The sequence below is a fragment of the Papio anubis genome, chromosome 9 (assembly GCF_008728515.1).
Source record: "Papio anubis isolate 15944 chromosome 9, Panubis1.0, whole genome shotgun sequence".
In the NCBI taxonomy this organism is placed as follows: Eukaryota; Metazoa; Chordata; class Mammalia; order Primates; family Cercopithecidae; genus Papio; species Papio anubis.
This window is the reverse complement of record NC_044984.1, coordinates 38210205-38236797: the sequence shown is the minus strand read 5'-3', so window position 1 is coordinate 38236797 and position 26593 is coordinate 38210205. Positions and strand designations below refer to the sequence as shown.

Here is a 26593-nt window from a genome sequence, read left to right as displayed (position 1 = left end):
CAACTTTCCTGGTTTAGTTTTGGAAGAGTGTAAGTGTCCAGGAAATTATCCATTTCTTCTAGATTTTCTAGCTACTATGTAGCGTTTATAGTATTCTCTGATGGTAGTTTGTATTTCGTAAGTCGGTGGTGATATCCCCTTTATTTCACTTTTTTATTAAGGCCACTGACTTTCTCTTTCTTTCTTATTTTATCTCGCTAGTGGTCTGCCTAATTCTTTATGATCTTTTCAAAAATCAACTCTGTATTCATTGATTTTTGGGAGTGGTTTTTTTTGTGTCTCTATCTCCTTTCCAGTCTGCCTGATCTGAAGGCTTTGCCTTCAGCTTTAGAATGTTTGCTCTTGCTTCTCTAGCCTTTAATTGTGATGTTAGAGTGTCAATTTTGCATTCCTTCCAGCTTTCTCTCAGCATTAAAGCAAATTCTCCCTCTGCACACTGCTTTAAATGTCTCAGAGGATTCTGGTATGCTGTATCTTTGTTCTCATTGGTTTCAAAGAACATCTTTATTTCGTCTTCATTTCATTATGTACCCAGTAGTCATTCAGAGTAGGTTGTTCAGTGGTTGGACAGGTTTTGAGGAGTTTTAGTCCTGAGTTCTAGTTTGATTGCACTGTGGTCTGAGAGACAGTTTGCGCTTTTGTTATTTTCATTTTGTAGAGGGGCTACTTCCAACTGTATGTGGCTCAATTAGAATAGCGCAATGTGGTGTTGAGAAGAATGTATATTCTGTTGATTTGGGGTGAGAGTTCTAGATGCTATTAGGTCTGCTGCTGCAGAGATGAGTTCAATTCCTGGATATCCTGCTAACTTTCTGTCTCGTTGATCTGTCTAATGTTGACAGTGGAGTGTTGAAGTCTGCCATTATTATTGTATATGGGAGCCAAGTCCTTTGTAAGTCTCTATGACTTGCTTTTTATGAATCTGGTGCTCCTGTATTGGTGCATATATATTTAGGATATATTCTTCCTGTTAGAATGATCCTTTACTCAATATGTACAGTCTCACAATTTTGATTCTTACGGTTAAAGTCTGTTTTATTTGCATCAGTATTGCAACTCCTGCTTTTTTTGCTCCATTTGGCTTGGTAGATCTTCCTCCCATCCCTTTATTTGAGCCTATGTGTGTCTGTAGACAGAGATGGGTCTCCTGAATACAGCAGACTGATGGGTCTTGACTCTTACACCACTTGCTAGTTCTAGCCTTAATTGGAGCATTTAGTCCATTTACATTTAAGGTTGAATATCGTTATGGGGAAATTCGATCGCCAAATATGATATTAGCTGGTTATTTTGCTTTGTTATTGATGCAGTTTCTTCCTAGCCCTACTTTGTCTTTACATTTTGGCATGTTTTTGCAACGGCTGGTACCGGTTGTTCCTTTTCCATGTTGAGTGCTTCCTCTAGGTCTCTTGTATAAAGTAGGCCTGCAGACAAATCTCGCTTTGCTTATCTGTAAAGGATTTTATTTCTCCTTCACCATGAAACTGAGTTGCCGGATATGAAATTCTTGGTTGAAAATTCTTTCTTTAAGAATGTGAATATTAGTCTCCACCTCTGGTTGTAGAGTTTCTGCTCGAGATCTGCTGTTAGTCTGATGGGCTTCCCTTTGTGTGTAACCCGGACCTTTCTCTCTGGCTGCCCTTAAGATTTTTTCCTTCATTTCAACTTCTTTGGTGAATCTGGCAATTATGGCCTGAGCTAGTTCTTCTTGAGGAGTATCTTTGTGGCGTTCTGTACTCCTGAATTTTGAATGTTGGCCTGCCCTACTAGGTTGGGAAGTTCTCCTGGATGATATCCTGAAGAGGTTTTCCAACTTGGTTCCATTTTCCCCTCACTTTCAGGCACCCCAATCAGACGTAGATTTGGTCTTTTTACATAATCCCATACTTTGCAGGCTTTGTCTGCTTCGCCGATTTATCTATTTGATCCCCTTTAATCGCTGATAATTTCTTCCAGTTTGACGGTTACTGTTGCATTTGCTGGCTTTTGTGTCATGGTTTTCATCTTTCTATTGTTTATGACCTTCTCTAACATTAATTAATTTAGCTTAACAATTCTTCCACTTAAGATTTTATTTCTTTGCGCTTTTGGCATCGTGACTCTTCTTTATTCGAGTTTACGGACCAGCCTTCATCTCGTCAAAGTCATTCTCCGTCCAGCTTTGATCCCTTGCTGGCTTATGAGCCGCGCCCCAGGAGATATGTTTTATTTTTAATCCTTAGCTTTTTCTGTCCTCCTTTCTCTCCATCTTTGTGGTTTTTTCTGCCCTGGTCTGATGATGGTGACAACATACGGTAGTGTCCTGTTTGATAGTTTTCCTTCTAACAGTCAGGACCCCCCAGCTGTAGTCTGTTGGACATGGGGTCCACTCAATCTGTTTGTTTGGGTATCAGCAGCAGAGGCTGCAGAAGATAGAATATTGCTGAACAGTGAGTGTACCTGTCTGACACCTGCTGAAGCTCTTCAGGGGCACTCAATCTCTGTTAGGTGTGTGGGTGTCAGGACTGCCCCTAGTGGTGGATGTCTCCCAGTTAGCTACTCAGGGTCAGGGACCCACTCTGAGCAGGCAGTCTGTCCCTTCTCAGATCTCAACCCTCCGTGTTGAGATCCACTGCCTCTTCAAAGCTGTCAGACAGAGTCGTTTGCGTCTGCAGAGGTTTCATGCTTGTTGTTGTTGTTGTTGTTGTTGTTTAGCTGTGCCCTGTCCCCAGAGGTGAGAGACAGGTAGCTTGAGCTGCTGTGAGCCCACCCCACGAGCCCGGTAGCTGCTACCCATTGCTCAGCAATGGTGGGCGCCCCTCCCCAGCCAGCCTCCATGCTGCCTTGTGGTTAGATCGCGAGACCGTTGTACAGCAACAGGGAGGTTCTGCGGGCGTGGACCCCCGCCCCGGCCTGGGATATAATCCCTGGTGTGCCCATTTGCTTAAAGCGCAGTATTGGGGAGCATCCATCTTCCAGGTATGTGTCTCAGTTCCCCTGGCTAGGAAAAGGGATTCCCTTTCCCCTTGCGCCTTCCTGTGGTGAGGCGATGCCCTCGCCTTGCTTCAGGCCTCGGTCAGCTGCAGCAGTTGACCAGCACCGATTTCCGTCGCTACCCCAGTAAGCATGAACCCAGCACCGGCGGAAACGCAACAGCTCATTCGAAATGCTCCCGCTGGGAGTTGGAGACTGGAGCTGTTCCTATTAGGCCATCTTGCTCCGCCCCCCAGGAAATTTTTAAGGTTACATGTTCATTTAATTGGAAAATTTATATTTTTCCTTTAGCCAGTAAAATTTTTCAAAAAAAGATTTATTTTAATTACTGCAGTGGGACAAATTGTTGCTCTTAGCCCAATTGGAATAGCTGTATATTTCCACAGAGTTTTCTGCATACTGGACATTGCGTGGTAAATTAGGAGTAATATATATGTTTCTCATGCTTTTTCCTAAGTCATTCAAACCTATCATGTATTCTGATAGCATGCTAAAAATATATTACCACTGTCAATTTACAGATGAGGAGACTGTGGTTCAGGGAGATAGGGAGATTAAAATATTTGTCCATGGCCATGCATCTTGGGAATTGATGGAACCAAAATATAAGCTCCCAAAACCAGTGATCGATTCTGCTATATTCCCTCCTCGAAAGACCTCTTGAGGTGGAGACAGCATACAACTTTTTGAAGCTTCTTTGTTGTTGTTTAGGACTAGGAATATACTTTCTCAAGTGATTTTAAAACTTGTTTTTCCAACATTTTAACAGTTAGTCATTACACTTGAGGCATTACTATTGGATAGCAAGGTAGACCAAAAGTGTGATATGGATGTATGTTTCATAAATAATGTTCTGATGAATTTCTGTTTATTGCTTATTATTTTTTAAAATTGCCACCTTCAAGGTGGTTGTGGGGATCAAGTGCAAACATGCATATTAAAGGTCCTTTGTAAGCTGTGAGGTCATCCTTATGTGTAGGAACATTGCTATACTGATAGTGATGTGAGTTGGTTTTTTAAGTTATGAATAAATACTGATATTCTCTTTGAAAGTAAAGAACTACAGAAAATGTGGTAAAGAATCATACTGGAATGCATCCATTGTATTCGTAATATTGTATTTTCTGTCATTGGTACAGTACTGGCTACGGGGAATGTCTTCTTGACAAACCAGATGAAGAAATATATAATCTGCCTTCAGAACTTCCTGGATCACGATATGATGGAAACAAGCAGTGTGAACTTGCGTTTGGTCCTGGGTCACAAATGTGTCCCCATATAGTAAGAAAAGATAATTCCTTTATTTTGTTTGAAAACTACCATAAAGTTATGCTTAGAATATATTTCAAAATGTGTTTATTCTCTTGAACTAAATATAGCTTTTAAGTCTGATAATTTAGTATTCGTCAAAAAGAGGTTTAAAAAAGGAAAATTAAAACTTATTGACTACTTATTATGTGTCAGGTACTGTTTGGGGTACTTAAAACTTATCTTTGTTAACTCTCACAAATCCCTATGCAGTATTCTCATTTAGAAAATAGGGAAGTTATATAATTTGAAAATTAAAAGCATTGAAATATTAATTTTCAAATGATATTATTTCGAGTTTAAGGAGAAAATATAGGTGTTTTGAATCTGAATTGTTTTAAAGGCACCAGGAATCTAACTAATAGAGTGCATTTTCCTTTACATATATTGGAATCCAAAAGTATTAAATTTGGAGCATATTGTTTAGTTTTCATTGAGCTATTATTTTATAATATTTTGAGGATTTTTCATAGACGAGATACTTTTTTCATTGAAATAGTTGATCCTAACACTTTTATTGGATCTATAATTATGATTTTCTTTTATATGGGTGTAAATTTAGGATTTAGTTTAGAATAAATGTCACTGCTTTGGTGAATCCATGCTTTACTTTTCCATGTAGAGTACTCATTCAGTTTTCCTTATTCCCTATATATTTTTGCCTAATTGCTTCCCTACCTACTAGGTTGTGAGGATCATTGGACCAGGAATGGTCCAATGACTTAATCAGTCATTAAAATAAATATCTATGTCTATTCCGAGGGTCCAGTTTAGGATTTGTCACACAGTACGTGCCACAAAATAAATGCTTATTGAATGTTGAATGAATGGATTAATTAGAGAATGCAGGACAGGCAAAGCTCATTTCACATAGTGACTATTCTTCCTAAAACCTTAAATTTCAATAAGCCTTTAAACATTCACGGTGACGTGGGGAAGATTTACCTTAAAATATCATTATAAAAGATACATTTCTTTCCAATCTGATTTAGACACTAAATAAATTTTGAATTTAAATTCAAAAAAAGAAATGAATCATATTGGGTATAGCTTATATGACCCTCTGTGGACTTTTGTTTCTTTCGAAAACTTCAGAGCCCTTTGTTCAAATGTTGAAAGTATGCATTATATTCACAAAATAGGAAACTTCAGTATACATTATACATTATTTCAATGCAGATTATTCATACATTCTACCATTGTATCGAAAGCGGCTTCTGGCAACTTCTTATGAATAACATTTAACAATAAAAAGTTCTTTAGAAAAATATCTTGCAAAGAGAGAAAACTATCTCAAATAATTTTGAAAATTTCCACTCCAATTTATAACTCCTATTCTATGTATGAATAAAGTTTTTAAAAAAAATGTTTTAAAGAAAATGTCACAATTTTATGTATTTAGAAGAAAATTAATGACTAGAACTTACTTAGTAAAAAAATTTGCTGATTAGTTTCAGATTCTACCATAGAACCAGAAAATAGATCAATTTATAAACCAACATGTAGTACTGAATTGAACCAGTGTTGTAGTGTTATCCTTACACTGGCTTGCCTGCCTTTTGTTACTCAGGAGAATATATGCATGCATCTGTGGTGCACAAGTGCAGAAAAGCTTCACAAAGGCTGTTTCACTCAACATGTGCCACCAGCAGATGGAACAGACTGTGGTCCTGGAATGGTAGGTTTTCTTGAAGGGTGAGTCTTGTATAAAGATATTATCCAAGGATGTGATTGCTCTGCATTTTCGCACCCTGTTTGTTATTTGCTGTCAACTTTTCTTCAGCTAGTTGAGTCATTATTGCCATGTTTGATATAGTACATTGTCAACTGAATTAAATTTTTAATTGTACCCTATTTCTAAGCTATGGCAGATGAATATTAAAGTTTTATATAGTTAGCATATAAATAATTACATGGATATATAGTTATCTATGTATATTATAGCATTGTTATTAAAATTGAGGACAGATATAACAGTCCTAATATTTTGGCAAATTCTACAAATTCAGGGATGTTTCCATTTCATGTTTTCTCCCTTGAAACTCAGTTAATACAATTGAAAGTTTTAGTGGCTTCTTTAGACCTTATTGTTTCTAAGTGTATCAAGATACATTATACTGCTAAAATCAACCACCTACTGTGCTGCATCTTTATTATTCCAACAGTCATGAACTTATTTAAAACTGTAAACATGATGTTGAATGATAACGCTTACCATGATAATGAAAAGTGTCTTGTGAGAGGATGAAGTCAGAGTGTACTTTGTGCTCCAGGACCTCAGTGGCCAGTGTTGACTACATTAAGTGTTTAGTCTGTCAGCATCTCTGAGCTCCCTCAGTGTAAAAGGAACACTTCTTTGGCAATGGATTGGCTAATTCTGCCTCTTTGTTATCTTCACATTAGCCAAAAAAGATAAACTTCTTAAAAATAAGGTCAGTTCAGTAGCTGAACTTGTGCCTTTACCACCTCTTGCTTCATTGAAATATTTATACTAGCTATTGCTTTTCTCTTGAGTCACTTGCATCAAAAGGTGACAGCAATATTCCTATGAATATTGCTCACATCACAAATTAATTGGTTACTAATATTTTATTTGGAACTTCAAGTTTTGTAGCAGCTGAAGTACTCATTGAAATCATCTAACACACTAATAACCTTTTTGCAATTTTAGGATGAATGTTCTAGTGGGCTTTTTCAGTTCAGCTGGCTTTGAATTTTAAAATTTGATCTTTATATAACATTTCTATTTGTTGGATAAGAATTATTTAAAGGACTTTACTTTTTTCTCAGTTCCTGTGACTAGTATTAGTAGATAGCTTTTTGAGTAAAAGGTGGCATTTATGAGAGTAACTACCTGAGGCTGAGCAGAGGAAAAAAAAATCTTTTCGAAGTATGAATGCTGGGCTGCTGATATTGGCAAATTTGAAGATGTTCACCTGATTAAAATCCAGGACTGGCACCTTCCTCTGTTCCTCAGCAACTTTTCAAGTTACTGTATGCCATGAACCTTCAGGATTGATTGCCTGTGGCAAAAGTAGTAATTGATATATTTACAAATATTAAGAGATATACTATTTATAGCTAATTTATTAATATTCTAAATCCAGTTAGGGCATAAACATGATTTTTTGAAATTAAGGTATATATAAGTATAATGCATAGATCTTAGGTATACAATTTGATGAATTTTAACAAATGTAGATGCACATATAGCCAACATCCCAATAAAAATTTCTATCACTTTAAAAAGTTCAGTTGTGGCTGGGTGCAGTGACTCAGGCCTGTAATCCCAGCACTTTGGGAGACCAAGGCAGGCAGATCACCTGAGATCAAGAGTTCAAGACCAACCGGGCCAACATGGCGAAACCCTGTCTCTACAAAAAATACAAAAATTAGCCAGACATGATGGCAGGCAGCCACCTGTAATCCCAGCTACTCAGGAGACTGATTCAGGAGAATCGCTTGTACCTGGGAGGCGGAGGTTGCAGTGAGCCAAGATCACGCCATTGCACTACTAGGGGACAAGAGTGAGACTTCCTCTCAAAAAATAAATAAATAAATAAACCAACAACAACAAAAATTCAGTTGTGCCTCTTTCGAGACAACTTTCCTTCCTTCCAGAGAAAACTCCTTTTCTGATTTTTATTTCCAGAGATTCGTTTTTTCTTGTTCTTGTCAAAAAAGAGCGTCCTCTTTTTTGAAGCAGTGGAATGGAACAGGCGTCTTTTGTTCAACATATTTTTAAACTTCATCCATATTATCGTGTGCATTAGCAGTTCATTCCTTTATACCACAATATAATTCAGCTATACAGATGTACTGTAATTTATCAATTCTCCTGTCAATAGATATTGAATCATTTCTGGTGTTTGATTATTATGAATAAAACTGCCATGAACGTCCCTATACAAGTCTTCTTGTAGACATATGTTTGTTCTTCTCTTGGCATCAAATTGCTGGATGATAGGGTAAGTGTATGTTTAACATCATAAGAAGTGCCAAACAATTTTCTGAAGTAAGTGCACCATTTTAGACTCCCCCCAGCGATGGAGGAAAGTTCCAATTACTCTGTATTTCTTGCCGACTTTTGATACTGTTAGTCTTTTAAAAATATTTGGCCATTCTACTAGGTATAAAATGGAATCTCATTGTGGTTTTAACTTGTATTTCCATGATTATTATCAACCTTGTGCATTTTTTCATGTGCTTATTAGCCATTTGAATATTTTCCCATTGAGATGGTAGGATAGGCATGGATTTATTGAGATTCAAGGTAAATGTGATGAAATGCTAAGATTTACTTTAGAGCCAATACAAATTAAAAGCAAAGGTGGTATTTGGGGTAGCATCATGTGGATTATAATAGATATAAATTATCTTTTTAAAATTAATAAAACACAGTGAACCCCTATATATTTAGCTGTATTGCGTATTAAATAAACCTTTTATTGAAGGGACATTTGAAACAAATATTCTATAATTTTGCCTTAACATTCTTCTTTATTCTGTTTATCTTGTGACTATCTAATGAGTCTGTGTGCTGAACACTTTTGCTAGTAAATCAATTTGTGTGAAGACATGGTGAACCCTTCTGATAATGACTTAATTTTACTACATGGTGAATAGTATAATATTATAACATTTTCATGCTCTAGTCTCTCAAATTATTTTTTAAAAAGAGTAAGGATTACTTAAATTGTTCATGCAAGATGCTTACAAAATGCACATGCACACAGCACATTATGATTTTTTTTTCCACTTCTAATATGGCTTTCTTATATTGAATGACTTTTTCTAATGGAGAGCACAAAGCATTTTTACTGCTATAAGCTTGGCTATAGGATTCATTCAATCAGCAAAGATTTATCAAGGGCCTACTATGTCAGGCACTATTTTAGGTACACTATTCCTCATTTTCTTCTGTTGCTGTAGGATACATGAGTTAACAAAACAATGTTACTGGGGGTCCTTGCTCCCAGAGCCCCCAAGATGGTGGTGGGCCACTTCCAAAATGGTGGCAGGCAGCTTCCAAGATGGTGGCAAGCCTTGTTTTCTCTGACCTGGGGTTCTTGGCCTCATGGATTCCAAGGAATGGAATCTTGGGGCATGCGGTGAGTGTTACAGCTCTATTAGAAGCCATGGGTCATGGAAAAGAACCATGGAACCCAGTGACTAGTGTTCAGCTCAATTGGGATGAACCCAGGCACTTAGCCATGCAGGAACAATGGCAAGCCTTTAGCCCAATCAGGAGCAGCAATGGGTGTCTCACTGAATCAGGAGCACAGCAGACACCATGTTGGATCCGGAGGGATGGAAGTCAGTGGCAGGTCTGAGAGGGCAGCAAACAGCCGTGGTAGATGGTGAGTGAAAGCTCAGCTCGAGCCATAACAAACATGGACCAGAAGACAGTGCAGCTGCAAGATTTAATAGAGTGTAAACAGACCTCCCATACAAAGGGAGGGGACCCAAAGAGGGTAGCTGTTGCAGGCTCGAATGTCTGGGTTTATATCTGGATCATTGTCCCTCCTGCTGTGCTCTCAGGCGATAGATGATTGGCTATTTCTTTACCTCCTGTATTTGCCTAATTAGCATTTTAGTGAGCTCTCTTTACTACCTGATTGGTTGGGTGTGAGCTAAGTTGCAAGCCCTGTGTTTAAAGGTGGATGCAGTCACCTTCCCAGCTAGGTTTAGGGATTCTTAGTCGGCCTAGGAAATCCAGCTAGTCCTGTCTCTCAACAAGATCTCTGCCCTCATGTATCTTAAGTTCTAGAGGGAGACTAGAATATTATAAATAATTAATATAATAGTACCATCAAACTGGTTGGTGCCATGGATCAGAAAAATAGAGCAGAAAGCTAATTAGAAGTTTTATAGTAGGAGAGGGCAGATTGCAATTTAAAATATGATGGTTAAGACAGACATTATATGAAGTTACCAAATTAGCTGTCTTAAAGGAGGTGAGAAGGTTAGCTATGAGGATATCTGGGGTAAATGAATTCCCAAGAAAGGGAATAGCTGAGCTCCTAAGTCTGGAGTGTGCCTGGAGTGTTCAAAGAAGAGCAAGGAGGACATTTTAGCTGGAGTGAAGTGAAGAGAGAAAGAGACTTATAAGGAGAAGCTGAAGGAAGATTTCGTAGGGCATTGCAGGTGTGAAAGAAAAATATCTTAGGACCCTTCAAGCTGGGAAGGTCTCAGGACAAACCTGCTTCCTATTCTATTCAAGTCATCACTTTGCTCACAGAGATAGATGGATATTCTGATTGCCTCCTTTGGAAATACTTATAAGAAACCCAGAAGAATGCAACCATCTGTCTCTCACTTACCTGTGACCTAGAAGTCCCCAGTGGGGGGTGGGGAGGGGCTTGCTTTGAGCTGTCTCCGCCTTTTTGGAGAGAACTAATGTACTTCTTATGTATTGACTGATGTCTCATATCTCCCTAAAATGTGTAAAAACAAGCTGTGCCCTGACCACCTTTGGTGCATGTCGTCAGGACTTCCTGAGGCTATGTCATGGGCAAGTCCTCAACTTTGGCAAAATAGACTTTCTAAATTAACTGAGACCGTCTTAAATTTTTGGTGTTCACACAGGCCATTGTGAGAACTGCGTATTTACTCAAAGTAAAATAATGAAGGATTTGAATGGATTCATACCTGATTTGACTTAGTTTAAAAAGAGATCATTCTAGCAACTGTGTTAAGGCTAACCTATCAAGCACAAGAGTGGAAACAGACATCTACTTAGCTATTTCAGTGATAGAAGTAAGGGATGCTAGTGCTCAAATCAGAGTGATGGTAGTGAGATAATGTAAGGTCAATTTTTGATACATTTTAAAAGGAAGTAGAACATTTATTCTAGCTAATGTATCAGATGTGGAGTGTTTGAAGAAGAGAAATGATGACTAGGCTTTTGACTGAACAACTTAGATCAACTCAGTAAAAGTGGGTTTTGAGTTGGGAGGGCAGGAATTCTCTTTTGGATATGCTGTGCTTGAAATGTCTGTTAGACATTCCAGTAAATAGTCATAAGTAAGTAGGCATATATATGAGTCTGGAGTTTAGGAGAGAGATCTGGACTAGAAGTAACTGTTAATAGTAAAGAATTAAAAAACCAAGATATGAGCCCGGAGAGACATTCCAACATTAAGTTGTCACGAAGAAGATAATTTAAGAGAGAGATCTGGACTAGAAGTGACTGTTAACAGAAAAGAATAAAAAAACTGAGATGTGAGCCTGGAGAAACATTCCAACACTAAGTTGTCACACAAAAAAGAAGAAACAACAGAAGAAAATGAGAACAATTAATTATGAAGAAAGGAAGAAAACCAAGAGCCCTGGAAATGAAGAGAAAAAAAGTATGTCAAAGAAGAAAAGTGATTAGTTGTGCACGTATTGCTGATAAGGAAGACAGAGAATGAGAACTGGCCATTAGTGTCCTACACATTGTTAAATATAGTGAACCCCAAGTTTCTCTTCAAAGAATCAGTATGTCAGTATGTTCAGCTCTCTTATTCTTTGAATCTCCATTTTAAAGTTTAACTTCCTGGCTCTCTTTGCCTCCTTGCCTCTAGTTTCAGTAAAGAACTTTCCTGCCATTCCTAAACAGTAGTTCACATCTGTTCTCTTGGTCACCGGTTCTGACCTAAGTCATCTTTAGTTACCTGTTCCTAACCATCCTTCTTGCCAAACTACTCACCCTGCCATTCCGGCTCATACTCCTGCTCTTTTTAAAATAGCCAGTCGGAATTAACTTAGACTGTGCAGTCCAACCCTAGCCAGTAGGGGAAGGACACAGCCGTAGGGGTTCTCTGTGTCAGGAGTAAGAACTCCTGCCCCTGCCCTGTCCAGATGTGCTCTTGCCATTGTTCCATCTGCGAGGAGCACCGTTTTTGCAGAAAGGAAAATTTGCCTTGCTGAGAAAATTGTTTGAGTGATATTTCTTTGCAGCACCAGGGAACAAGCATTTTGCATTTCTAGCAATTTGAGCAGATTCATGGAGGAATAGGATATAAAAACCTGGCTGGGGCGGGGTTATGAGAGAATAAACAAGGAGTTAAAGAATGAACATGGCCGGCTCTTTCAAGGAGAAGCAGGGCAGTAACTGGTAAGGGCAGTGAGATATAAGAAAAATTTTGTTGTTGCTATTGTTTTCTGAAAGTGAGAGAAATAAGAGCTGCGTTTGTGTGTTAATGAGAATAATCTAGGGAACTACTTTGCAAATTATCTGTAGTAACAGATTGTCTTCGTTCTTTTCTAAAATTTCTGATTATAAATTGATACTTTTGTACAAAGTAATAAAAATTATTGACTAGGAAAATAAAATGGAAAACACATTCAAAATATAAGCCAAATTTTTCTATGGGAAACAGCCATTCCTCACAAAATTAGTAATTGAATTATCATATGATTTAGCTATTCTACTTCTGGATATATACCCAAATATTTGAAAGCAAGATCTCAAAGAGATATTTGTGCACTCATGCTCATAGCAGCATTATTCACAATATCTAAAGGTGAAAGCAGGGGTTTAAGACCATCCTACATGGTCAAACATGGCAAAACCCTGTCTCTACTAAAAGTACGAAAATTAGCTGGGTGTGGTGGTGTGCAACTGTACTCCCAGCTACTCGGGAGGCTGAGGTAGGAGAATCACATGAACGTGGGAGGTGGAGGTTGCAGTAAGCTGTGATCATGCCACTGCACTTCAACCTGGGTGACAGAGAGGGACTCTATCTCAAAAAAAAAAAAAAAAAAAAAGATGAAAGCAACCCAGTGCCCATTGATGGATAAAAGGATAAATAAAATAAAATGTGGTAAATGCATATGCTATGGTTTGAATGTTTGCCCCCTCCCAAACTCATATTGAAATTTAATTGCCCATGTAACAGTATTGGGAGATGGGGCCTGTTTGATAATACTAGGGCATAAAGGCTCTTCCTTCCTGGGTGGGTTTAGTGCCTCATAAAAGAGCCTTCAGGAGTGAGCTGTCTCGGTCCTTCTGCATTGTGCCCTGTGAGGATCCAGCATTCTCTCCTTCCAGAGAATGCAATGTGCAAGGTGCTATCTTGGAAGAAGAGAATGGCCTCATCAGACGCCAAACCTGCCTGTACCTTGACCTTAGATTTCCCAGATCTCAGACCTGTGGGAAATGAATTTCTGTTATTTATAAATTATCCAATCTTGGGTATTCTTATATAGCATCACAAAATGGACTGAGACAACATACAATGGAATATTATTCATTTTTAAAAATGAAGTTCTGACACATGGATGAAGCTTGGGCATATTATGCTAAGTGAAATAAGCCAGTCACATGAAGACTAGGATTTCAATTATATGAAGTATCTGGAGTAGTCAAATTCATAGAAACAGAAAGTAGAATGGTGGTTACCAGGAGGTAGCAGGGAGGACAAAATGGGAGTTATCGCTTAATGAGCATAGCGCTTCAGTTTTACAAGATGGAAAAATTCTGGAGATTGGTTGCATGACAATGAATATACACAACACTATTGAACTATATACTTAAACATGGCTAAGATGGTAAATTTTATGTTATGCGTGTTTTGCCGCAATTAAAAATAAACATAAGACAATTTTTAAATGATTTGCTTAGACATAAAATTTCTCTGTAAAAATCTTACAAAAATTTCGAAATGCTTCCTCTCAAGTTGTGTTATCTTCTCTCAGTCTGGTAACTAATTCATAGACTGGCATGAGTGCATGGTCATACTTGATTAGCTGTCACTGAAATGATGATGTAGAAGAGACAAGAGAATTGCTGGAGTGATGTTTGGTGTAGTGAGAAGGGATGGGATTAAGTGCACAAGCAGAGGGGTTGACTTTGTCTGGGACAGGGAATTTTCCATGTGTGCTAACAGGTAGCAAGTCTGAATGTATGAGTGCAGATGCTGTTGAATGAGTAGAACAGGTGGTGAGAGACTGTGGGTAGATTCTTCTGTAAGTTTCCATTCTCTTGATGAAAGTAAAGAAACAAGGTTGTCATCTGAGACTTCAGATAGGATAAAGTAGAAAGCTTTTTATGAGTGGAAGAGTGAATAGATACTTTGAGTAAAAAAATGGAAGGATGGAAATATACCATATTAACCTAGTATTTGGCTCTTCTATTCAAAAAATACCCCCCATATTCCATTTTACTATTTAATTTTTCCTTCCTCCCCAGTGACACTAAATCTTAAAGCCAAGAGAAATATTACACTCCTTTTGTATTCCACAGATCTTACTCAGTAGGTAGGAAATATTCATAAAATGGTTTCAAATGTAATCTGAATTAATAACAACTTGCTTCAAATTGTTTAGTTTGTTCTTCTATTGATCTTTATGCTGCTATTACAACTTTTGTGATGTTCTACTTAGAGGCACACATCATTTCTTTTTGTGCTTATTATTTTTATAGCATTGCCGCCGTGGGCTATGTGTAAACAAAGAAATGGAAACACGTCCTGTAAATGGTGAATGGGGACCATGGGAACCTTACAGTTCTTGTTCAAGAACATGTGGAGGTGGAATCGAAAGCTCAACCAGGCACTGCAATCGTCCTGAGTATGTCTTTTTTATGTCACTATAAATTAAGATTATCTCAAGGCACCAGAAAGTAAACATCAGTTTCACTCACTTCTAAAACTGGAGGTCAGTCCGTAAGTTTCTGAGATTCAGAAAACTTCTGGAACACTTTAAGTCATATTGATTTATATTTTGGTAGATTCAGACATTAAAAAAAAAAAAACCCTAAATAGATTACATTTTATAAACTGAACTGAGATCCATTTTCTTCATTTTTTGTTTTGTTTTTTAATTTAGTATAAATTTTGAGACATACTTTTAAGTGTGAATGACAGTTATATAATGGCATTTTCACATTTACCGTATGCCTAGTGAGACATCCTGGCTCCTTTCATGTATGTGTTGGAGCTTCTGGACAGCATATATAGTTTGGTTACTGATTTCTTTACTGTTTTGTGCAATGTGACATGTGATAGTTTCCTTTCTCTGCTTCTTGTGTTATAGATGCATCATTGTCTTTAGCTGAATAAGTACTAAAGCATATATCCCCCTCATCAAACTATTTAAAAGAGCTTACATATTGCATTAAGATTTTAAATTAATGTTTCTGTTGTATACATGATATAGAAGTTGGTAAGCAATATGATACTCTTTACTTAAAGTATTATTAATAAGCATTTTTAATGCACAAATGTGACTGACTCTGAATAAAATCTTGGTTCATTTAAGTTTTAGGATAAATTATACTAGAAGTCTTTATATTCCAAAAATTCTGCAAAAAATTTTATTTTCTGGCATAAGCCAAAATAACATGGATGTAGATTGATACCATAAAACTCCTTAAATTGAGTGATAAATAAGATATACATGACAAAGATGTGTATGTATTTTCTTGTTATTTAACAAGGCCTCTGCCTTTGTTACTGTCTTTGGCTCACTACATGTCTTTTATTCTTTCCAGAAAATGAGCAAACCCTTTTTTGGAAGTTTAAGAACAAACTTCCATTGCTGGTTTCATGCTAGTTAACCTAGTCAAGAATAAGATATCATTTCTGCCCTCTAGGCTCACTGTCCACGCTAAGGTGGATATTTTAGTGGTTCATTATCCATAGAATTGCTTAAAACTCATGTTACATACTTCTGTTAAAAAAGTGTTAGTGGGACTTCATTGGTTTTCTAGATCCTAGAAAAGATTGGAACTTTTAGAAGTAAGTGGCACAAATAATGTTGTACTGATATGCTTTAAAATGTAATGAATTTGACTAGGCCAAGAAACGGAGGAAATTACTGTGTGGGCCGCAGGATGAAATTTCGATCATGTAATACTGATTCATGTCCAAAAGGCACACAAGACTTTCGAGAGAAGCAATGCTCTGATTTTAATGGCAAACATTTGGATATCAGTGGCATTCCCTCTAATGTGAGGTGGCTTCCAAGATACAGTGGCAGTAAGTAAATTATGCTGTTTCTTTGATGTAAATTTTTCTGAGACATAAGAACACATAGCTTTATTATTATACATTAAAAAATGTGACCTTTTTCTTTTTTACAGTTCGCACAAAAGATCGTTGTAAACTCTACTGTCAGGTTGCTGGAACCAATGATTTCTACCTATTGAAGTATATGGTTGAAGATGGTACTCCTTGTGGAAATGAAACTCATGACATCTGTGTTCAAGGCCGGTGTATGGTAAGTAAACTGTAAGTTTCTGTTATATTTAAAGTGACTTTAAGAATAATGTTTTTTTTCTATTTATATAACCAAATATTACTTTTACTATCTCAGTATATGTTCTTATGCATTCCAACAAAGCAACCTTTGTTATCATGCTATCTATAGAAGTATAGTTAGCCTGGTTACTGGGGATTCTCTGTCATCAAAAATGCCTCAACAAAGCATTAAGTTAAATTTTCTGACTTCCTATGGTCTATTGTACTCATAATCAAAATAGAAATGAGGTCAGCTTCCTAAAAGATAGAAAATAATAGGATACAAGGATTGTAAAGTGATTTTGCTACTTTAAATGTAACCTTCTACAGTAACGTTTTCCTTACCGTTAAAACCATTGATATTCTCCCTTCCTCTTTCGAGCTCTCTGTCACTTACTTTTATGTGCATTCAACAAACATTGATTGAGTAGCTACTAGATGTCAGATACTGTTCAAGTCACCAGGATAAAAGATTGGAGCAGAGAACCCCACTTCCAAGATGGTCACAGATTTGTGGGGGAAATAGGCACGTAAACAATTACAATGTAGTGCTATGGGTCATCTGCAAGGTAGCACGGAGTTATTGAGGAAGGAGTGTCTTATTTTATGGGGAGGTGGGTAAAGGATTCAGAGAACCTTTCATGGAGCGCATGAGACTTGTGCCAAGTATCGAAATGAGTAGGTTTTAGAAGGAGAGGAATTATGGGAGCAGAGTTGGAGTTAGGGACCAGCAGATGGTTGTCAAATGCACTTTTTTTTTCTTAACTCCTTGGAAACACATAAAAGCATTTGAAGTCAAGGGAGAGATGTGATTCAGTTTGCCTATTGGAATCTTCAAAATATTGGATTTAGAAGATTGGAGACAGGTGGTCTAGGTCAGAGCTGATGAGATGCTGAGTTAAAGCACAAACATTGCAATGGCAATCTTGAGAATGGATGGCAAGTTTGAGAACTAGGCTAGTGAATGTGGTCTAAAGAATATAGTAAGTGTACTTCTATGAGACCAACTTTTTTAGATTCCACATATAAATGAGATCATATGGTATTTGTTTTTTGGTGCCTGGCTTATTTCATTTAACATAATGTCCTCCAGATTGATCCATGTTGTCACAAATGGGAGGGTTTCCTCTTCTTTATGGCTGAATAATATACCATTTTGTATATAAACCACATCGTTTAAATCCATGCATCCACTGATGGACACTTAGGTTGATTTCATATTTTGGCTATTGTCAATAGAGCTGTGATAAACATGGGAGTGTAGATCTCTCTTTAATATACTAATATCGTTTCCTTTGGATATGTATCCAGTAGTGAGATTGCTGGATCATATGGTAGTTCTATTTTTAGTGGATATGTGCTGTCACCACAAAAATGATAACTACGTGAGGTTATGCATTTGTTAATTAGCTAGATTTAACCATTCCTTAATGTATTGATATTCTTCAGAACATCACGTTGTACATGATAAAAACATACAATGTTATCTGTCAATTTAAAAATAAACAATAAAAAATAATTAAAAATATAAGTATAATCTTAAGAACTTATTCCTTTGGTTAAAGTGGAACTCTATAGGGCAAACTTAATCTCCCTGTAAACAAGTCTCTATTACCTTATCTGGGTGATAAAGGCCCTTCACCCAAAGAGCTAATGAGATGTTCAAAGAGAGTTAAAATAATTTAAGTTGGAAACAGCTTAAATACTGAAAAGGTTATTCAGTGGCCTGAAAAAAATTGTGCTTTAAATTAGCAGCTTAAAGTCATATCAAAATGCAAAAGTTATGATGAAGATTATCTGAACATATAGAGGCATACTACTTTCAGAAAATATATACTTAAAATTTTGATTTTGAAAACATCTGCCTTGTATATAAAAAAATTCACGAGGCTTAAGAAATTTTCTTTACTGATCACTAAATTTAGAGGGCCATTCCAAACAACGGAAAGAGTTATTGCAACGTATGCAGAGGACAGCTTCTTCATGGAGAGGAGCTGCATTTGTTTTTTTGAAATTTCTGGAACAAGCCGTCTACTTGCATATTCATTCAGTTTTTAAAATAAGCACTGTTATGCTGGGTATTAGTTTTAGAGAAAATGTTGCTTTTAAATATTTATTTGAAACTAAGATTATTTGCAGAGTTCTAAGGTCATGAGTTAAAATAGTAACTATGAAAGACATCTTTTTGGAGTATTCTAATGTGTTACTGACATACTCATTCTTTAGTCTCTTTGAATTACATTTCTTTTAAGAGCGGTTTTCAAATGACAGTGCGTATTGGAATCAATGTCAGTGTTACAATGCAGATTCCTAGGTTTTATTTCCAAGTATTATAATTCAGAAGATCTGGGAATCTGTCTTTTTAAATACCACCCCATGTGATGTTGATGCAGGAGGTCTGTGGATGACCCTTTAATAAACATGACTTTTTAGACCATGTAAATAGATATGTGAAAATATTGACATACAACAAGATGAGTACATATTTTGAAACAATTCTGTTGTACTGAATCTCCTGGTAATTGAAAGGATATTTGTGAAAAGAACTTTGTAAACTTTAAAGTACCATTCTTATAGTTGGTCATTTTTTTTTTTTAACTTTTATTTTAGGTTCAGGGGTCTATATGCAAGATTTTATACAGGTAAATTCGTGTAATAGGGTTTTGTTGTACAGATTATTTCATCATCTAGATACTAAGCTTAGTATCCAATAGTTACTTTTTCTGATCCTCTCCCTCCTCCCACCCTCCACCCTCAACAGGCCACAGTGTGTGTTGTTCCCCTCTTTGTGCCCATGTGTTCTCATCATTTAGCTCCCACTTATAAGTGAGAACGTGTAATATTTGGCTTTCTGTTCCTGTGTTGGTTTGCTAAGGAGGATGACCTCCAGCTCCATCAATGTTCCTATAAAGGATATAATTTTATTCTTTCTATGGCTGCACAGTATTTCTTTGTGTATATGTGTCACATTTTCTTTATCCAGTCTACCATTAGTAGACACTTAGGTTCATTTCATGTCTTTGCTATTGTAAATAGTGCTGCAATGAACATACACCTGCATGTGTCTTTATGGTAGAACAAATTATATTCCTTTGGGTATATATCCAGTAATGGGATTGCTGAGTTGAATGGTAGTTCAGTTTTTAGCTCTTTAAGGAATCTCCACACTGCTTTCCACAGTGGTTGAACCAATTTACACTCCCACCAACAGTGTATAACCGTTCTCTTTTCTGCAGTCTTTCCAGCATCTGTTATTTTTTGACTTTTTAATAGTAGTCATTCTGACTGGCGTGAGATGCTATCTTATTTTGGTTTTGATTTGCATTTCTCTGATGATCATTGATATTGCACTTTTTCCGTATGCTTGTTGGTTGCATGTATGTCTTCTCTTAAAAGATGTTTGTTCATGTTCTTTGCTCACTTTTTAATGGTTTTTTTTTCTTGTAAATTTATTTAAGTTCCTTATAGATGCTGGATAATAGACCTTTGTCAGATGTGTAGTTTGAAGATATTTCCCCCCATTCTGTAGATTGCCTATTTACTCTGTTGATAGTTTCTTTTGCTGTTCAGAAGCTCTTAAATTTAACTAAATCTCATTTTCCAATTTTTGCTGTTGCAATTGCTTTTGGTGTCTTCATCATGAAATCTTTACCAGTTCTTATGTCCAGAATGGTATGGCCTAGGTTGTCTTCCAGGGTTTTTATAGTTTGGGGTTTTACATTGAAGTCTTTAATCCATCATGAGTTGATTTTTTTTATACAATGTAAGGAAGGTTTTCAGTTTCAATCTTTTCTGCATGTGGTTAACGATTTATCTCGGCACCATTTATTGAATAGGGAGTCCTTTTTCCATTGCTTGTTTTGATCAGCTTTGTTGAAGATCAGATGGTTGTAACTGTGTGGACTTACTTCTGGTCTCTCTATTCTGCCCCATTGGTATGCATGTCTGTTTTTGTACCAGTACCATGCTGTTTTGGTTACTGTAGCCCTGTAGTATAGTTTGAAGTTGGATAGCATGACACCTTCAGCTTCGTTCTTTTTGGTTAGGATTGCTTTGGCTATTCAGGCTGTTTTTTTGGTTCCATATGAATTTTAAAATAGTTTTTTCTAGTTCTGTAAAGAATATCAATGGTAGTTTTATAGAAATGGCATTGGATATATACGTTGCTTTGGGCAGTATGGCCATTTTAATGACATTGATTCTTCGCATCTGTAAGCATAGAATATTTAGAATATTTTCATTTGTTTGTGTCATCTCTATTTCTTTGAGCAGTGTTTTATAATTCTCATTGTAGAGATCTTTCACCTCCCTGGTTAGCTGTATTCCTAGGTATTTCATTCTTTTGGTGGCCATTGTGAAGGGATTGTCTTCCTTATTTGGGTCTCAAGTTGGTTATTATTGGTGTGTAGGAATGGTACCAATTTTTGTACATTGATTTTGTATCTTTCAAATTTGCTGAAGTTGTTTGTCAGGTTAAGGAGCTTTTGGGTTGAGACTGTGGAGTTTCTAGATATATAATCATGTCATCAACCAGCAGGAATTGTTTGATTTCCTCTTTTTCTATTTGGATGCCCTTTCTTTCTTTCTTTTCCCTGATTGTACTGGCCAGGACTTTCAGTACATGTTAAATAGTAGTGGTGAGAAAGTCATCCTTGTCTTGTGCCAGTTTTCAAGGGAAACTCTTCCTGCTTTTCCCCATTCAGTATAATAGCCTTTGGGGGTTTGTCATAGATCACTCTTATTATTTTGAGGTATGTTGCTTCAATGCCTACTTCATGAAGAGCTCTTAACATGAAGGGGTGTTGAATTTTATTGAAAGCGTTTTCTGCATCTGTTGAGATAATCATGTGATTTTTGTATTTTGTTCTGTTTATGTGATGAATTGCATTTGTTGATTTGTGTATGTTGAACCAACTTTGCACCCTGGGGATGAAGTCTACTTGATGGTGGTGGATAAGCTTTTGATTTGCTGCTGGATTTGGTTTGCAAGTATTTTGTTGAAGATTTTTGTATCAGTATTCATCAAGGATATTGGCCTAAAGTTTTATTTTTTTGTCGTGTGACTGCCAGGATTTGGTATCAGGATGATGCTGACCTCATAGAATGAGTTAGGGAGGAGTCCCTCCTCCTCAATTTTTCAAATAGTGTCAGTAGGAATGGTACCAGCTCTTGTTTGTACACCTAGTAGAATTCAGCTGGGAATCGTGTGGTCCTGGGCTTTTTTTAGATGGTAGGCTACTTATTACTGATTCAATTTCAGAGTTCATTATTGGTCTGTCCAGGGATTCTCTTTCTTCCACCTTCAGTCTTGGGAGGGTGTATGCGTCCAGGAGTTTATCCATTTCTTCTAGGTTTTCTAGTTCATGTGCATAGAAGTGTTCATAGTAGTCTCTGAGAGTTATTTGTATTTCTCTGGGGTCAGTGGTAAATCCCCTTTGTCATTTCTGATTATATGTATTTGGATCTTCTCTCTTTTCTTCATAATTAGTCATTCTTATAATATTGATTGTAATTGTGTCTTGAAGGCAGCTGGTTGTGATCACGTGTTAAACTCCAGTGCCAAGATAGACAAATGTGGAGTGTGTGGTGGGGACAACTCTTCATGCAAGACAGTAACAGGTGTCTTCAACAGTTCTCATTATGGTAAGTTGTGTATTTGTTTCTAGTTTTCCCTTTTATTTAGTATAATAATGGAGTCTGTAAAGAATGTGTAATAGTAATCCTTTGTTACTGTTTTGTCTACTCTATACCATTAGTCCAAAATGATTGTTAAGGAAAAATTTCCTAAATATAAAAAAATTGAATACTGTGTTAGACCAGATGTATCCTTGATTAATGAATTCACCTGCCCCAGGCAAATCTGATTCTTAAAAATGTATTAGGTGCATTTATTAAATTCAGTGCTGTTTGACTGTGATGTGTGATATGTGAATAATCTTCCCATAATGAAATGCTTTCTTTCCCTATAACCTAAAATGTATATATTTGTGATTTTTTTCCAGGAAACTTGCTTTCAAATATTTTCATTATTTGAATCACTTTCTTTTTTTGGTATGACTTGGCCTGTTACACTTCTTATTAATCGTACATAGAAAATGTTGATTGAAGGTGAAGGATGAAACCATTAACTTAAATATTTTTCTGAATTAAATGTTTCAGAATTATTGCCACATTTGATTTTCCAGGCAGTATCTCGATCACATATTGGCCATGATTTAATTTTTCTCCAAAAAATCATGTGAATATGTAAGATATTTTCCATTGTAATGTTTTCTGAGCAAGATTTTTTGGTTTTTATGATAATAAAAGCAGATTTTTAAAACCTTTTTTGCAAATTAAATTTATTTCTTACAACCTTATTTATTCATTTATTTATTTAGAGACAGGGTGTTACTCTGTTGGCCAGGCTGGAGTACAGTGGCACAATCATAGCTCATTGCAACTCTGAACTCCTGGGCTCCAGCAGTCTTTCCACCTCCTCATCCCCAGTACCTAGAACTACAGGTGCTCACCACCATGCCTAGTTAATTCGTGTGTGTGTGTAGAGATGGGTCTCAATGTGTTGCTAGGTTGGTCTAAACTCCTAGCTTCAAGGGATCCTCCCATCTCGGCCTCCCAAAGTCCTGAAATTGCAGGCATGAACCACCACACCTAGCCTTTTTTTTAACAAGATTTTTTTTTTTTTTTTGAGACAGTGTCTCACTCTGTCACCCAGGCTGGAGTGCAGTGGCCCGATCTCAGCTCACTGCAAGCTCCGCCTCCCGGGTTTACGCCATTCTCTTGCCTCAGCCTCTGGAGTAGCTGGGACTACAGGCCCCCACCAGTGCGCCCGGCTAATCTTTTGTATTTTTTAGTAGAGACGGGGTTTCACCATGGTAGCCAGGATGGTCTCGATCTCCTGACCTCGTGATCTGCCCGTCTCAAGATATTAATTTTAATTAAATCAATTGACAAAGATTTTGAAGTATCATAATACTTAATATTGGCAAGGATGTACATAACCAGGCACTCTCAAACATTCCTGGAAGGAGTTTGTCTCTGTACCCTTTGACCCGTCAATTCCATTCACCTTTGTCTTTTGTGTTTTCTTCTACATCTTGTAGTTAAAATTGCATTGTAGAATTTTTCCAGTGTTAGCTGTCACTGTAGGATCACTGTTGCTATATTCAAGACATCAGAAAATATCTGTCAGTGAAGTGAGAGCAGTTTATCAACAAAGGCCACGCCGTGGCCACGTTATGGGTGCAGATCTTGACAAAACGATTCTCAAGTTCTAGCCTATTTTTTACAGTCTTACCGTTCAGCTTTAAATTGTGTTCATGTGTGTTCAAATTGTTACTTACTTCCATTAAAACAGTATAATTTAAAACTTAATATTTATGTTTTCATGTATGTGTAAAACAGTACATTTTATACTCTGATATTTATGAATCTCGGTTACTAGATGATTTGATATATGATTTTTCTAGTTATTTCTTGAGAGCTACACACATTTGATTCCCTTATATAATGCATGGCACATACTTATTACAGTCTGTATTTACTGAAAAATTTTTTTCCAGGATAAAGCCACATGAACCAAATTAAGATCAAATATGTAATCTTCTGAAAATTGTACTGTGCATTAATCAGTTTGCAAATAGAACAATGTGTTATACTTATTTGCAAGATCTGATTAGCATTTGTCACATTTCTGCCCCCTGGTGGTAGCCTTCATCTTATCACCTTTGCAATGCCTTTGGCTTGCTTTCTTGAAAAAAATATAATAAATAGTAAAGACATAAATAGTAAAAGTAGTGGGTGAGAATATTTTATAGTGAAAAGGTGGTTAATTAAAATTATTCTTGTAGGTCAATAACCTACAACCAGTATGCATATATTGTATACCGAATCATGAAACTATTTACCATCTTACACTAAAAATGTCATGCCTTAGATATAAATAAGGCTGCTCTAAAACACATGCAAGATAGTCTGACATTAGGGTTGTAAATTTAAACTCCTTTTAAACTATCTTCTTAAGTTAATTCCGTATTTATCAAAGGTAGTGTATGAGAAAAATTACTTCTTTTACTCATTAAATAGGGGGAAATCCTAATAAATAAGGAAAAGGAAAAACTTAGAATAATATTCTTAGAGTATAACTAACTGTATATTTAAAAACCTGAGTATTTGGACAACTATGGAATGTGTTTTTAGTTTCATGAAAACGTTTTTTCTTAATATGTGTTAGATAAAATGTTTCCTCTTTTGAGCAGTGCCAATGTTGCCGAATTTGGCCTCATAAAATGGAAATACTACATTCGTTTCACTTGAGTAAACTTTTTACTTTTCTCATAACAAGTTTATTAGTATTGTTGTAAAAATAATGTAAAATTTGGGGAGTAGATAAAGGGATTCCTGCTTATACTATAAACTAAAAGCTCAAGAAAAACTTGGGCTTTAAACTTCTTCTTTTTTATGATTTTTCAATAATGAAACTGAAAATTTTTATTATTTTGCTATTTACTGAGGCTGTGTGAACATATCATAGCAATGACCAATGATTTTAATATCTCCTGGACTTGTGAATTACATTTGAAATCCTCTATTTTTTTCCCAGTATAAAATACAAAAGCATTAACCAAGCTTAAAAGTGAATATGTGAACTAAGTGTCTCAGGAGCTAAAATACTAGCTTTATTCCATTCTATATTAAGAATATTAGAAGTAGGAAAAGATTAGGAAAAGTTAAGAATCTTAAACTCTGTTTCTAGACAACAACCACTTTTTCTCAATCTTCAGCAATTTGTGTAATGTACTGACTCAAAAGGAATAACCACTGTGTAATTTTGTAAAGACACAACAAAATTAGGTCTGACTATGGTATTCATATTTTTCATTCATTCAGCAGTAATAACCTCTGGGTCATCTGCTTTTTGTGAAATTTAACATATGTAAAATTATATTGCAGGTTATAATGTTGTTGTAAAGATTCCCGCAGGAGCAACAAACATTGACATTCGTCAGTACAGCTATTCTGGACAACCAGATGACAGTTACCTTGGTAAACATTTCTCATAAACAACAGCCAGTATGTGGCTCTTTGCAATTTCATGGATGTCTGTAGTTTATGTAAATTCTTGGAAGGCAACAAGAGTCCCTTTAGCAAACATGCAATTTCATTTCATACTGAGCTTAGGGCTCCCTATACATATGTTCTTAAGCAGTCCAAAATGTATTACTTAAAAAAAAAACAATGAAATTCTGAACAATAATTTGTCTTCAGTTTTTTTCTCATGTGAATAGTTTAGATAACTAGAAGTTATATTCAATTAGTTGCATGTGTATTTAGAATAAAATACTCTTCTATCATTTTGTCTAACATTAGTTATAGAATTCTTTGGGGTTAAGTGTTTTAAATAGTTTTCTTAATTTTTTTTTCTTTTTTTTTTACTATGTAGCTAAAGTATTTAAATACAGGTTTTTAAAAGCTCTTGTATTTAAAAAAGTCAGAAAAAGAACTGTGGTTTCACGTTTTTATATGTTAATGAATATAGTCACAGTATATTGTCTGTTAGCTATTTCTAAAGTATAAACTTAATTTATGTTATTTATTTTTAGAAATTAGCTTTCAGGCTTAAAGAATTTCACTTTAGACACAAATATGAAAAGGATGCTTTAAAAATCGTTTCCTTCTGCCTTAGAAATATCTTAATAGTGAGTTATCTATAATTCACCAAGCTGGAGTAGGTAGGTAATGGTGCAGAGCTGATATTGAGAAAGCATCTGCTGTACATTAATAAGATGTGGACTATTGACTCAAATAATTAACCTGTGTAACTGGCAATCTGAATCTATAATGAACAGCCTATCTCAGGAATTGCATTTGGAACTATAAAGTCAAATGTAAAGGGAATAACTCCTTAATGGGTACAAGGTTTCCTTTTGGGGTGAACAGGTTTTGGAACTAGATAGAGGTGATGGTTGTACGTCATTGTGAATACACTAAATGCCATTGAATTGTTCATTTAACGATGGTTAATTTTGTATCAGTTTCACCTTAATAAAAAATGCAAAATATTTTATTAAAATCAAGTGTAAATA

At 36.1% G+C, this 26593-nt stretch overlaps 1 protein-coding gene across 1 annotated transcript in view; it reads left to right on the top strand.

Annotated features, from left to right (window-relative positions):
- Nucleotides 1-26593, top strand: part of ADAMTS20 (ADAM metallopeptidase with thrombospondin type 1 motif 20) — a 211085-nt gene that overhangs the window by 80869 nt on the left and 103623 nt on the right. Inside the window, 8 exon segments of the mRNA XM_031650426.1 lie at nucleotides 2128-2137; nucleotides 4113-4254; nucleotides 5855-5959; nucleotides 14693-14838; nucleotides 16066-16247; nucleotides 16352-16488; nucleotides 22034-22151; nucleotides 25461-25553. Coding sequence (XP_031506286.1) covers nucleotides 2128-2137; nucleotides 4113-4254; nucleotides 5855-5959; nucleotides 14693-14838; nucleotides 16066-16247; nucleotides 16352-16488; nucleotides 22034-22151; nucleotides 25461-25553 — 933 coding nt within the window.